This window comes from Panthera onca, chromosome A1 (genome assembly GCF_046562875.1).
Source record: "Panthera onca isolate mPanOnc1 chromosome A1, mPanOnc1 haplotype 2, whole genome shotgun sequence".
NCBI classification, from domain to species: Eukaryota; Metazoa; Chordata; class Mammalia; order Carnivora; family Felidae; genus Panthera; species Panthera onca.
In genome coordinates, this window is record NC_138339.1 from 158,744,623 (window position 1) to 158,757,207 (window position 12,585).

Genomic DNA, 12,585 nt, shown 5'->3' on the forward strand with positions numbered 1-12,585 from the left:
CAGATAAAAGGCATATAGAGAAAGAAGAAATAAGCGACAGATCTCAGAATTTCAAAGTGGTTCCCAAAGAAATTTCAAAAAAGTCTACTAATTTGTAAGCTATAGCATCATCACTGTGAGACGTGAAGTAAATGGCAGCGTCTGGAAATACTTAAAGCACAACATATTGCCTATTTGCTTATTAAAATAAACTCAAGCTTACAGTCCTAACTCGCATGCAATTTACCTTTAAATTTTGTGGGGCTCCTTACATTTTCCAAGTGATTTACTTTCGGGCTGGCATTCTGGTAACAGTGTGTACAGCATAACCTAGGACTTTCTGGGCGAACTTATTTTTCCACTTTTCAATTTGACTTCCCTCCACACGAACGTAGCAAGTGCAGTTTGGGTTTGGGGGATTGTTTCATTGAGATAAGGAAAAGAGGAAATGGTAACGGAGACACTCACAACAATGGTCCCCACGATGATGGCATGCACGCGCACAATCACGCACATGGTCAGACGCTCAATCTCGCACGACCTCACACACACTCACACACAGTATGTTCCAGGCACCATTCTGAGCACTTTTAGATTTTAGCCCATTTAATCCTAACTAACCTGTTAGGGAGTAACACCATCCCCACTTTCTAGATGACAACACCGAGGCAGAGTGAGGTTAAGGAACTTGCCCGAGGTTGACAGAGCTGGAGCCTGAACCCAGGCGGTGTGACCCCAGAGACCATGCTCTCTGCCTGTACCGGACAAGCTCTAAGCATCTCTTCGGGAGACGGTATTACACTGCATTTTCGTCAGCGGACGGCGGGAAGCTGGAAGCATGGTTACCTCGAGTAGGCGCCGGTCCCGGCCTGGATGAGGGTGGGCAGGCCGGCTATGAACAGGCCCAGCTGCACATCCTGCACTACGAGCATCCCAAGCAGCACCGCGCTGTAGTCAACGTCACCTGCTTGAGGAAGAATGTGTCAATGGCACACGTTTACAGTAATTTAAAGTGTCCCACGTCAAAATACGGTCATCAGGCACATTTCCGAAATAATTCAAATTCTGCCACTTAAAGAGAATACAGACTTTAGAATCTCTTTGAGGGCAAACACTGAAACATCTTCAACATGAAAAACTTTTTGTAAAGAAAACTTCCAGGATATTTCCAGCACTTGTTACTAACACACTTAAAGAAAAAAAGCCATCCTGGAAAGATGGCACGGGGCACAAGAGTATGGTGAGCCTGGATAAGCAGGTCAATGTCACTGTGTGTCCCCAGAATACAGGAAACAGCCTTCACGCCAGTCTTTCTCTCTTCCCTAAGCGCTTCAGGAGACCTAACCCTACCCCCCTTCTGGTCGCACCTGCTGGCTGACCCGGCTGACAGGTCGCCTTCCCTCCAGCCCGCCATCATGGCCACAGTGAGCGTCTGTCACCGACACAAATGCAGAGAGGCTCATCAGGTGGACAGGACAGAAGGCAGCAGCCAGGGCTGCCCGAAGGGACCATGTGGCTCATCCACAAAGGCGACCGGAAACGGGTACCATTTTCCCGAACTCCACGCGTCACACAGGTGTTCGGTGTCTCCATTTCCAACCAACAGTTCTGGCTTTGGACCAAACTTTTAACTGTCATGTTCCCCCATAAAATAAGCTATTTTTGTTTTCTTAAAAAAAAAAAAAAAAAAAAAAAGCAACTGACAGTAACAGATATTTAAAGGCTAATCTGATAAGAGTAACCTTACAGAAAAGAAAAAGAATAAGCTAATCAAATAAAATTAAAATCTTTCATCACCAGCAAAAATCACAATTGTTAGAAGTTTAGGTACTCCTTCTAGGAAGCTTGTTTTACTTACCATTCAAAGTTAAATTTTTGGTGAATAAAGTATCCAAGCTTTAGAATTTGATTTATTTATTTGTTTTTGGCTTAGAATTTCAAAACATTCTAAATGGATAGCGCCATGAGGTTGCTGCGGCTAAAGCTTTACAACTTAAAAGTGAAGAAGAATTCCCCACACTAATAATGGGTGAGTGGGACACTTCAAAAACCCATCATTTTCAACAAACCCCTCCATGGGTTCCTGACTGTGACTCTCCTGTCCTGATCCCAGGAAACGTGCCAGGTCCTGTGTTTGCAGTCACACCGTGGTCTTCCTCCCCAAGTCCTCACTCCAGGTGTACACACTTGAGCCCTGAGCCCGTGATGGTGCCTCTTCGGGACTTAGAGGAGACGCATAATTCCAGTCACACCTTACTTTTTCAAAAAAGCATTTACTGATACACTGCCAGCATTTTGTAAATGTTTTTAAAATCCTGCTCTTTGCCTTTTACCAGATTACAGCGGTCTTAACTGAGCGGGCATCAACTATCTACCAGCAGATGGCGGGCAGCATGAACAGAGGGGGGCGCCCCCAGCATGGCCCAGTCCACAGGGAGCACTCAGGGAGCAAGTGCAGAGCAGCAGCTCACTGAGGCTGGAGGGGAAAGACTAACCACAGCAACTGATGTAAAAGGAAGTACAGTGAACACAAAGGCCAAAGAATTACTTTGCCTGGGGAGCCTGGGTGGCTCAGTCAGTTAAGCAGCCGACTGTGGCTCAGGTCGTGACCTCACGGCTCGTGGGTTCCAGCCCCACGTCAGGCTTTATGCTGACAGCCGGGAGCCTGCTTGGGATTCTCTCCCTCTCTCTCTGCCCCTCCCCCACTCATTCTCTCTCTCTCTCAAAAATAAATGAACATTAAAAAAATTTAAGAATTAGACTGAACTGTTAAAAATTAAAGATAGAACTTTTAATATTTTTCATCTGCATTTTACACTAAGTTTAATCTTTGTGCTTACCACTACTATAAGCATTTAAAATTTTTTGTTTTTCATCTGTTTTATTAAATACCTTAAACGTATGGGAAATAAAAAATATAACAAATACCCACATACCCACTATTGTGTTTTGCTAAATCTTAAACCTTTGAGACCCTGACTTCAGATTTTTGGGAAGGAAGATACTGGACAATGCAGGTACCATGAGCCTGCCACCTGTGGCTGGACCCCCCGCCACACCCTCAATCACTGCCTTAGGTTCCATGTTTTTTATTCTCTTGAGTGGTTTTCTGCTTTTAACAAAATAACAGCTATGTATCCGGGAACAACACTGAGTTTGTTATTTTGTAATTATAAACTTTTTATAACTTAATCCATATTTCTGCAACTTGCTTTCGTTTTTGCTTACCATTATGTCTGAAAATTATCTGTGTTGATGCACAAAGATCTCTTTTTAAAACTGCTGTAGAATACAGCAATTTACCCATTCCCTGATGATGGGCACTTAGGTTTTCAATCTTTCCATTACTACAAGCATGCTATACTGAACATTCTAGCACATTTGCTGGACACACCCCCTTCCCTTGCTTGTGTTCTCACCAGGAGAGACTCCCCCTCACCACTCATGACCTCCGCCCTGGCCCCGTGCCCCACCCTGCCCACCCTACTCTACAGATGAGAGTCTCCACCTGGGCAAGGGGATGGGAGATCACAGCATGGCAGTCTCTTGTAGGCCTGTGTTTTCTAGAGGAGGCTTCTGTGGGTCCATGCTGCATGGGGGATAGGTACTGAAGGCCACCACTGCCACATCTTCCACTGTCATCTTTCATCATAATCAAGTTGCTACGGTGACCTCCAGCCACCTGTACCCTTCATGGCTCTATGGGTTCTGAGCATGGCCATGGAAGGCTGGAGCTATTTACTGACCCCTTTGAGGGTCTGGGCCCCACTATCCAATGTACTGGCCGGAACCCTGAGGAACAGAAAAGGAGAATTGGGGCAACAATAAACCCACATATGAAGAGGGGCAGGGGTGTCATCCTCAGGCACTTCCAAATGCTCTCAGTGTGCAAGTTTGTGAGGACACAGCTTTGCACAGTTTCAAAGTTTATGTAAATTATATCAGACCAGATGTCCTCTGTATCTTCTATTTCTCCCTCCATAGTGTAAGATTAATTCATTTTTACCTCTGCAGTATTGCAGTATATGGACACATCATAATTTAATTACCCGTTGGATTACTAAATGCCCAGATTACTTAAAATTTTTTGCTATCAAAAATAAGTATTTTGAGTATTCTTTCACATTTGAAGTTTTCTAGGACATGTCTCTAGAAACGGACATTTCTGTTTGTGGAACCGTTCCCCAAAGTGACCAAACCAGCTCATGCTCCCACTGAGCGCCCGTGAGCGCTTGCTCTCATGCCGACATGGGGCAGGTCCGGCGAGACACCTGGCTGGCTCATGGGAGGACAGGTCTGCACCTGCACGTCCCGATTCGCTAGCGAGGCCGGCATTTCTCCATGTTCACGTAGCGTGCACGCCTCCTCTTCCGTAAGTTCTCCATTGGGAAGAAGCTCTATTTTCCAGCGGGGTTTCCTTCTGTTTTGATTCTTCTTAAAACTCTTGATGCATTCTAAGTACTACTTCTTGCACATTTTATATACATAGCACATGTCTTCTAGTTTGCAACTTCTAAAGATACCTTTTAAGTAAAAGTTAAAGTTCCACGTGTTCGGGTTTATCAACACTTTTTCCTTTGGATTCTGCATCTCACTTCCAGAAATCCTCTCTGCCCTAACGTCACCCATATTTCTCTCTAGCAGTCTCTGAAGTTCTGCCCAACACACTGAGCTGTTCAATCTGCGTGGGGCTGGTTTCTGTGTGCGGCTCAAGGGAGGACTCAAGGACTAACTCCCACCCACCCCCAGCCACACGTGCCCTGCTCGTGTCCGCCTGTCCATCGTCTCCTGCCCCATCTGGCCCAGACACACCGCACCACCCAAGCACAGGGACAGGACCACAGGGCCTGCCGTCTGATGTGGAAGCACCTCACTTCAAACTGACACTGGCTATTCTTGGCCTTTGTTCTTAAAATAAACTTCAGGAGCAGTTTGCCAAATTTCATGAAAAACCCTGCCAGATTTTTTACTGGGATAGTTGGGAGTTTATAGACTCAGGAGAAACCGCATCTTTATGTATTGAGTCTCTTCATCACGAACACAGGCTCTCTCTTCGATAACATTTGTACTTTTGTCCTCCAAGGTCACACATATCTCTTCAAAGATTTATTCCCACGTTATTTGTCATGGCCGTTATAAGTCAAAGCCTTTTTCTCCCAAAGTACATTTTCTAACGGTCCTTCAGGTGCCACACTTTAGCACATCTGTGATTATCAGTTTCTACAAAGCCCAAGTCTCTCAACATGAGCATTGCCTCCCCACTGGCAACCCTGTAGACACTCCTACCTTCTTAGGCCCAAGTTCTCAGCTGGCCTTCTACAAAGTGCTTTTCCTGTACTCTCTCCCACCTACGCCCGCTGTCTCTGTTCTCTCTCCACAAGCAAAAACAGCTTCCTACCCCCCAACGGCTTCCCCCCCTCCCCCTAGTTCACCTCTCTGCACCGCATACCTGCCAAGTTCTGTGGTTCAAGTTGTGCCAATTGTTGAGATAATCCTGAGATCGATTTTCTAGGCGTGCAAGATGGTCTGGTGTTGCTCTGGCTGCACTTCAGGGATGAGAAACGCACAAAGCTTCCATGCTGCTCCACCATCTTGGCACCTCCTGGCCTCTACAAAGTGGAAAAAGCCCTCCTTTTCCAGCAGTCCATGCACAAGATACATGAGGCACTTTGTGTACAAGGTTAATTAAACCTGTGGTGCTTGGTCCTCCCGTGTTCCAGATGGGCAGCCACGCTGCCAAGCCTACGTGTGTCTGACGACGCCTTCACCTGTGCCTGCTCTTGGCAGCTCTGCTGGGTGTGCACACCAGAGACGCAGCTCCACAGGCCCCGCCTGCCCCCGGTGTGGTGGAGGCGTACGGATCACCTGTGTTCTCTGACAGCTGTCAAGCCTTCCCCTTCGTCCCTGAAGCTCTGCTGTTGTACCGGGATGTGCCGAGGGTACATTTATTCTTGTCCTTTTTCCTGCTCGGTTTTGGGGTGGAACGTTCAGGCTAAGGGCTCACATTTTCCTCCAAGTCTGAAAGTCAGCAGCTATGTTCTGCACTCTATTCTTCCAGGACTTCTGCTGTATATATGCTGAGCCTCTTAACTATTCCCTTTGTTTCTTGGCATTCTTTCCCATGTTTTCTGTGTGTACTGTGTCCTATCCTTGTGCCTAATCCAATAGGCATGAATTCTTCACTTATGTTGAGTGCTTCAAGCATGCTTATTTCACTGTGGTTATTAGACTTTTCCATAAGCAAGGAGAATTCACATCCTGACAGTTGGGGTTGTTACAGAACTCTCCCAGCCACTGACATCCTCACTCCTCACACACGCTGGACTCCAGTGTGCAGGTCCTTACAGAAGCAGTTGTTTTCATCATCCTACACCACTGCCGGTGCCCCCTCACCTTCTTCTGTCACTAGGGCTTTGTGAAGGGTGGTCCTAAGCACCAGGCCACAGGGACACTGGGACCCCACAGACGAGACCACTAGTTAGTACAGTTCCAAGCGAGGAGGCTGCTTCCGTGGCGCGTTGGCCCACAGTCAGTCAGTGGGTGGGCTGCGTGTGGCCACCACCAATGCCGGGAGCCTGCAGCCCCAGGACCAGCCCCAAGTACAGGAAGGTCAGCTTTATCAGAGAAGCCAGCCACACCACTCTGCTTTCCTTTTTCCTATTTTTCTCTCATTGTGGTGTGTTTGGTGCAGGGCAAATACCAGTGCGAAGTTGCTACGACGTTTTCACCGTTTTTTACTGACTTTCACAAAACAAGAGCAAGACAGTGAAAATCACTACAACAAGTTCACAGGATATAAACCAGCAGTACTGTCGAAGCTGGAAGCTGCCAGTGTGAGTCAGCCCAGGACGTTCGTCCCTAAGCCGCTGACCCAGGCTGGCTTCGCTAGGTCCAGTAACGATCAGAGGCTGGTGTTGCCAGTACAGACATGAAACTAGGCCCAGAGAGGTGAAAATACTCCCAACCACCAAAGTACCCATCACGTAGTTTATAGAAAAAAGGTACCAAAAGTCTGTAAGTTTCCAACCACAGTCAGAGTTAAAGCAGTGAACAGAGTGCACCTGTCACTCTACTTCAGGCTGCACATAACACACACCCGTTCGCGGCACCACAGGCAACACACGCCATGTCATCTCCCGTGAGGACAACTGGTGATTTCAGGTTGGTGCGGTGTTCGTCCCTTAAACCACCAATTCCACAGTGCACTTTCCAACGTGGATTTTCTTCTTTATTTAAATGTGGTCCTCCAACTATCCTAAATTAATGAGCATGTAAAAGCTGTTTTCTTAATCAAGTGGAAATGTGGAACAATTGAACTGATGAGGGTGTCAGTTTCTGAGTGAACACAGCACGAGGGCCCGTGACTGTTAGGAAAGCCCAGTGAGGGAGAGAGAGTTGCAATTTTTTCTAAGAGGCCTTCGGAGTGAATTCAAGCCAGTTGAATACCTAATACTTCAACAAATACTTAGAACATGTTACCACCTACCTTCTTTTTCACCCCGGGCACTGCCCACGAGGAATCTGGACACTAAGGGTGTGCTTGATAAGGACAGGCACGTAGAAATAAAGACGCTCTGAGTGGGTCTGATCTGTAAAAGGTGTCCCCATAACAGGCCAAATGCGATCATTAATAGTGTCATGTAACACGGTCCTTGTAAGGCTATCTTCCAGACCTTGAAGAGAACACATTCGTTTACACAGGTTTTAGTGACGACGGTCATCTCTTGACCGGCTCCATGCAGAGCGCATACACATATACTGCCTGGTCACGGGCCTAAATTGTTCAGGAAGTAGCTCTGCGGTAAACACATCAGCACAACACCCAAAGTCGTAATGTGAACACAGTAAAAACAGTAACACTTCCGTCAGCTTACTGAGTGATAAGTATTGTTACTGGGACTAAACATGCATGCCTCTCCATGTAATACATGTCTGTGCACATATAATCTAATTCTCAGAACACATCTCAAAGGTAGACAGCACGACCTCTACCTTTTCTAGATGAAAACACAAAGCCCACTAACTTGTCCACGGTCACATGGAAGTCAGTGTCAGGACACAGACCCAGGCAGCATGGCTCAATAATCAAATACTGATGAAGCACCTCAGTGAGCTCTCAGTGCTGGGTTAGACATAATGGAAAATGTGGAAGAAATCAGGGTTGATTTTAACGCTCCAAGGTTTTTAACTGAGTTGAACAGATGGGATACTAAAAACTACCTGACGTTTATACAAACATGAATGGTACATAGTGACAAAAGAAATTAACCGAAACTCATCCTATCCTACTGGAAAGCACTTATTCATTTTCTTCTCACCCTACACCCTCTTGGACAAAACCAACTTGCGCAGCCAGGCCCTCTGGCAAGAGTGCAGGGGGGCCCAGAGGGGGGCAAGGGGTGAAGGGCTTGGCACAGAAGCTCAGAGGCAAACACTGTGGGCCCCACTGGCTGGCAAGCCTCATCTGTGTCTTCGGGTGCTCTGAAGGATGTGATCTTTTTCCTCCCCTGCTCTGCTTCCTGATAAAAAGGAACACCTCTTTCAAAATCACAACACTGTCTTCAGGAATCAGGGCAGCCGGGAGGCTCTTCCTAAGGCTGGGCACTGACTTCCTACTGTGGCCAAATGGGCACACACACACCCCGGCCGCCCACAGCCATAACCAGCTGCCAGCCTGCTTGTCCATAACAGAAGCTTCCAACTTCAGGAACGAGTTACAAGATCCTCCCGACACCACCAAGTTCCGAGTCAAATGGTGGGACGCTGACAGAGGCAAACGAACTGAAGACTCAGCCTTCCACACAGAGCCACTCTGTCCTCTGCCATGTGTCTCTGGCCAACCCAGGCTCTGTGCTCGCCTTCCAGAGAGAGATTAGCCCCCAAGGCTGCTTCTCCAAGGTTCAGATTCCCTGATCCCTGCTTCTGGCACCTGGGAGTGGCGATGGCTGTTGTGGTTTAATGGCCTTCCAATGGCTCCCCCTCTTCCTGTGTCATAGCCAGGAGCAGCGGGAGGGCCAGGGTGCACCTGCAGACCTAGGCACAGCTCCTGGGGAGGCCAGCATGCTGAATTTTAAGGTTCCCAGGTTTTAGGGTAGCCACTCCTATAAGCAGCATTAGGGGTTTTTCTGCCCACAAGGGACCCCGGAGCTCAGGACTGACCCCATTATTGGTTGAGCACCTTGGGGAAGTAACCGTCTCTCTACTCTGCCTTCTACATCTGTAGACTTTCAAAGGCCAGACTAAAGATTTCTGAAGTCGCTACCAAACCTTGGTCAGGAGGGCTGGGATCTATTAGCCCAAGAAGCACAGTGTGCAGCAAACGAGGGTGGGAAATGCGGGCAGTGCCCACAGATCTTTGCTCCACATGGGGCATCTGGACCACCCGGGGTTCCCAGAAACAGGGGCTCTCCGGCCACACATATCAGATCCTGCTGCTCAGCAGGGTCCCAGGCAACTCCCCGTGTTGGAATTCACAGCGGCCTGGTCCCCATGCATCTGCACCACAGCCACATCCCCTCCCAAACTCCATTTTCCTCAGCTCTTGTCCCAGGACTTCTGTCCACAGCCCTACACATCCCTCTGAAATCCCAGACCCGTAGTCCCACAAGGGAGGGCCACAGGGCTGTGTATACCACCTCATAGTCAGTAGCCACCAGCGTCTGGAGCAAGGGTTTACTGAGGGAACAAATAAGGAGAAAAGGGGAAGAGGGGGTGCCTGGGCGGCTCAGTCAGTTGAGTTTCTCTGACTCTTGATCTCAGCTCATGGTTCACGGGATTGAGCCCCGAGTTAGGCTCCCTGCTGACAGTGTGGAGCCTGCTTGGGATTCTCTCTCTCCCTTCCCTCCCCTTCTCACTCGAGTTCTCTCTCAAAAAAGCAAATGTTAAAAAGAAAAAAGGAGAAAAAGAGGAGAAAACACAACTCCCAGGCAGAGAGACAGAAACAGGGAGCTAGCACATGAAAGCTGAGCCGGCAGCATAGGGGGAGCTGGAGCACAGCGAGGCAGGGGTGCACACACCCAACAGGACGCGCCATCAGAAGAAATGACTGTGGCTATTCTCAGCGCCAACAATTAAGTAGTTCCTAGACCTTGGTGTTCTGAACCGTTTCCACTCAGACTTGTGGGGATTTCCCAGAGGATCCAAGAGGGCCTTCCAGCAATTATTATTTCAAAACCCACTGAATGACTTTCTGTCACGAGGGGCACACGGAAGTCCACGATGGCACCGGTCACTTCAGGCTGCTCTGATGCCCTGCTCGCTATTTATGCTGGAGAAACACAAATTTGTCACTTGCTAGCGTAGTTTATTAGGCATGGTTAAATCTGCAGTCTGAGCCCAGGGGCCTAAAAAGGGCGAGGCTGCCGTCCTACTGCAAGCCTGTCACAGGGAGCTGACGAGTGAGGGATTCATGTCAGAGGGGCCCCAGCTCACCCCAAAGTCACTAAACAGGTGCTGGGTCCCCAGGAAGGTTCCTTCCACTTCTCAGACCACAGCACACTTTCTCCCTGACACGCACACACCGCCTCCTTGCCAAGCCCTCCTAAGGCTGCATTGCCAGGTACAAATGTAAGCCCCCGTCAGCATAAAACCCCAAAGCCCTACAAGTCAGCACCACACCAGCAACAGCGTGCAGTTTCATACAGGTTAAAACTCTGTTCACATGACTCTGGATGAAGTTCTCATTGAACGGTGAATGCTAGAGTGGTGAAAAATATAAATTACAGCAGTTTAGGCCAGAACAAACCCGGCCATGTAGACGAGGACCCCAACGTCCAAGGCGTGAGATACTCTGCTGAGACCGCAAGGCCAGTCAATGCAGAACCCGAACTCTGCCCCTCTCTGTCCCAAGCCACAGGCAACCACCACTGTCGGCTGCCAGCCTCGCTCAACTAAACACACGTGGAAGCCCAGAGGAGCCTGCGCGGAGCAAGGAGCGGGGACAGCTGCGGACGATGACCTTCCCGTCCACAGGTCCCCGGCTCCTCACACGGCTGCAGGTCCTGGCCATGCTGCCGGCATGGCACAGCCCCAAGCGCAGCTCGCGGAGGAGAGCAGGGTCCTTTAAACTCTGGGTCTGGAACTTAACACATGGAGGTCAGGCCAGAAGCACATAAAAAGACACAAAAGTGCCTGAGAAAACACTAAAGGGACTCAGAACGCTTGGTGAGGAGGCGCATCTGGAGAAGTGTTTAAAGGAAGTGATGGTAACTGGGAGGTGGACAAACAGAGCTTCCAACAGAAAAAAAGAGAAGAAAAGAGAGGTCAAAGAGTAACAAAGTGAACTAAGGCCAGCGCCTCAATGTACTTCTCTTTGCTATCTCGGATCTTGTCACGTCTTTTATGGCTGCATGATACCTTTCAAGAGCTGTGACAGTGTAACCGTCAGACACCCAGGCTGCCCCTCCGCTTTCATAAAAATGCTACAAGAAGCTGAAGACTATTCGAGGGTTAATGAAAAACCTTGTACTTCATTCTTTCCTAGGGACGGAGACCCAGGGCAGCTCCACCAAGAGAAGGGTCGTCAGTTGTTGTGCGAGGCCGCTCTGCTGTCCGACCAGCCCTCACACTGACTCCAGAGCCACCTGCCGGCGTGGCCTGGGGTCCACCAGCACTGCTGTCCCCGCCCTCCCGCTGGCTTTGTGACCAACTATCCCCTTTTGTGAGGTGTCCGTCCAAAAACACAGCTTTTAATTAACTCACTTCCAACTTACTCCAGCTATTTTCATTTCTGCAATACTCCAGTATTCCAAGTAATAGTTCTAGAAGCAAACAAATTTAAAAGGCAACTGTTGCTTCCCTTAGTTTCACACTTCTTCATACACGTGGTCCTAACTGCTACAAGTCTTTTACATATTTTCATTTTACACAAACATTCAATCCCTGAGATAGTTCAGCCTCTACGGTTTTGGACTTTTTGGAGGGACCCCCACATGTTAAATTTCAAACATATCATTTCTCAGAACTTTTCTGGAATTAGCTACATGAAAGCTAATTTTACTCATTCATTGAATTTGCATTTTCTAGTATTTTTTATCTTTTAGAATTTATATTCCAAAAATAAAAAGAATATTCTGTTCTAAAATACTTAACTTGATAGTCCAATCATGAACAAACACAAAGTAAATAAATCAAAACCATGTGATGTTTAAATTGGGGGCGATAACACAGCTTGGTGAGGCCCTTACCTTTCTCAGCCTTTCTGGAGAGAACTCTAGGCCAACAAGAAACAGAGTAAAGAACACGCCAACCTCTCCTAAGGTCTCCACCTGCACAACAGACTGGGAACAAAATTTTAAAACCACACAATTTAATGTATCTAACAAATGAAGCATACTTCAAGGAACAATCTTGTACTAACATATTCAGTGGAACTATCCTAAAAAAAAAAAAAAAAAACAGTATTTTTTTTTAAAACTAGTTCTCTGAATGTCCTCTATCCCTGACATAGCTTGAACTTCCTGATTATACGTTTTTTTTTTCCTTTTTCTTGATTAGCTGAAGGACTGTTTTTATCTCTTTTTCTGAGAACTAGCTCACGAATTCACCTGTGTCCAGGCTGCGCTCTTCATTACCTCCTTCCTTCACTTTCTCTGGAGGATGGGGAGG

At 47.7% G+C, this 12,585-nt stretch overlaps 1 protein-coding gene across 8 annotated transcripts in view; it reads right to left on the reverse strand.

Annotated features, from left to right (window-relative positions):
* The window catches only part of SLC9D1 (solute carrier family 9 member D1), a 49,190-nt gene that overhangs the window by 20,630 nt on the left and 15,975 nt on the right, over positions 1-12,585 (reverse strand). For 5 of the 8 annotated variants that reach the window (XM_060636625.3, XM_060636618.3, XM_060636620.3 and 2 more), the window contains 3 exons: positions 12,165-12,257; positions 7,466-7,652; positions 826-946 (listed from right to left, as the gene is read on the reverse strand). In XM_060636625.3, coding sequence (XP_060492608.1) covers positions 826-946; positions 7,466-7,652; positions 12,165-12,257 — 401 coding nt within the window. The remainder of the gene's footprint in view (positions 1-825; positions 947-7,465; positions 7,653-12,164; positions 12,258-12,585) is intronic. The other 3 variants (XM_060636621.3, XM_060636624.3, XM_060636622.3) reach the window with 2 other exon arrangements.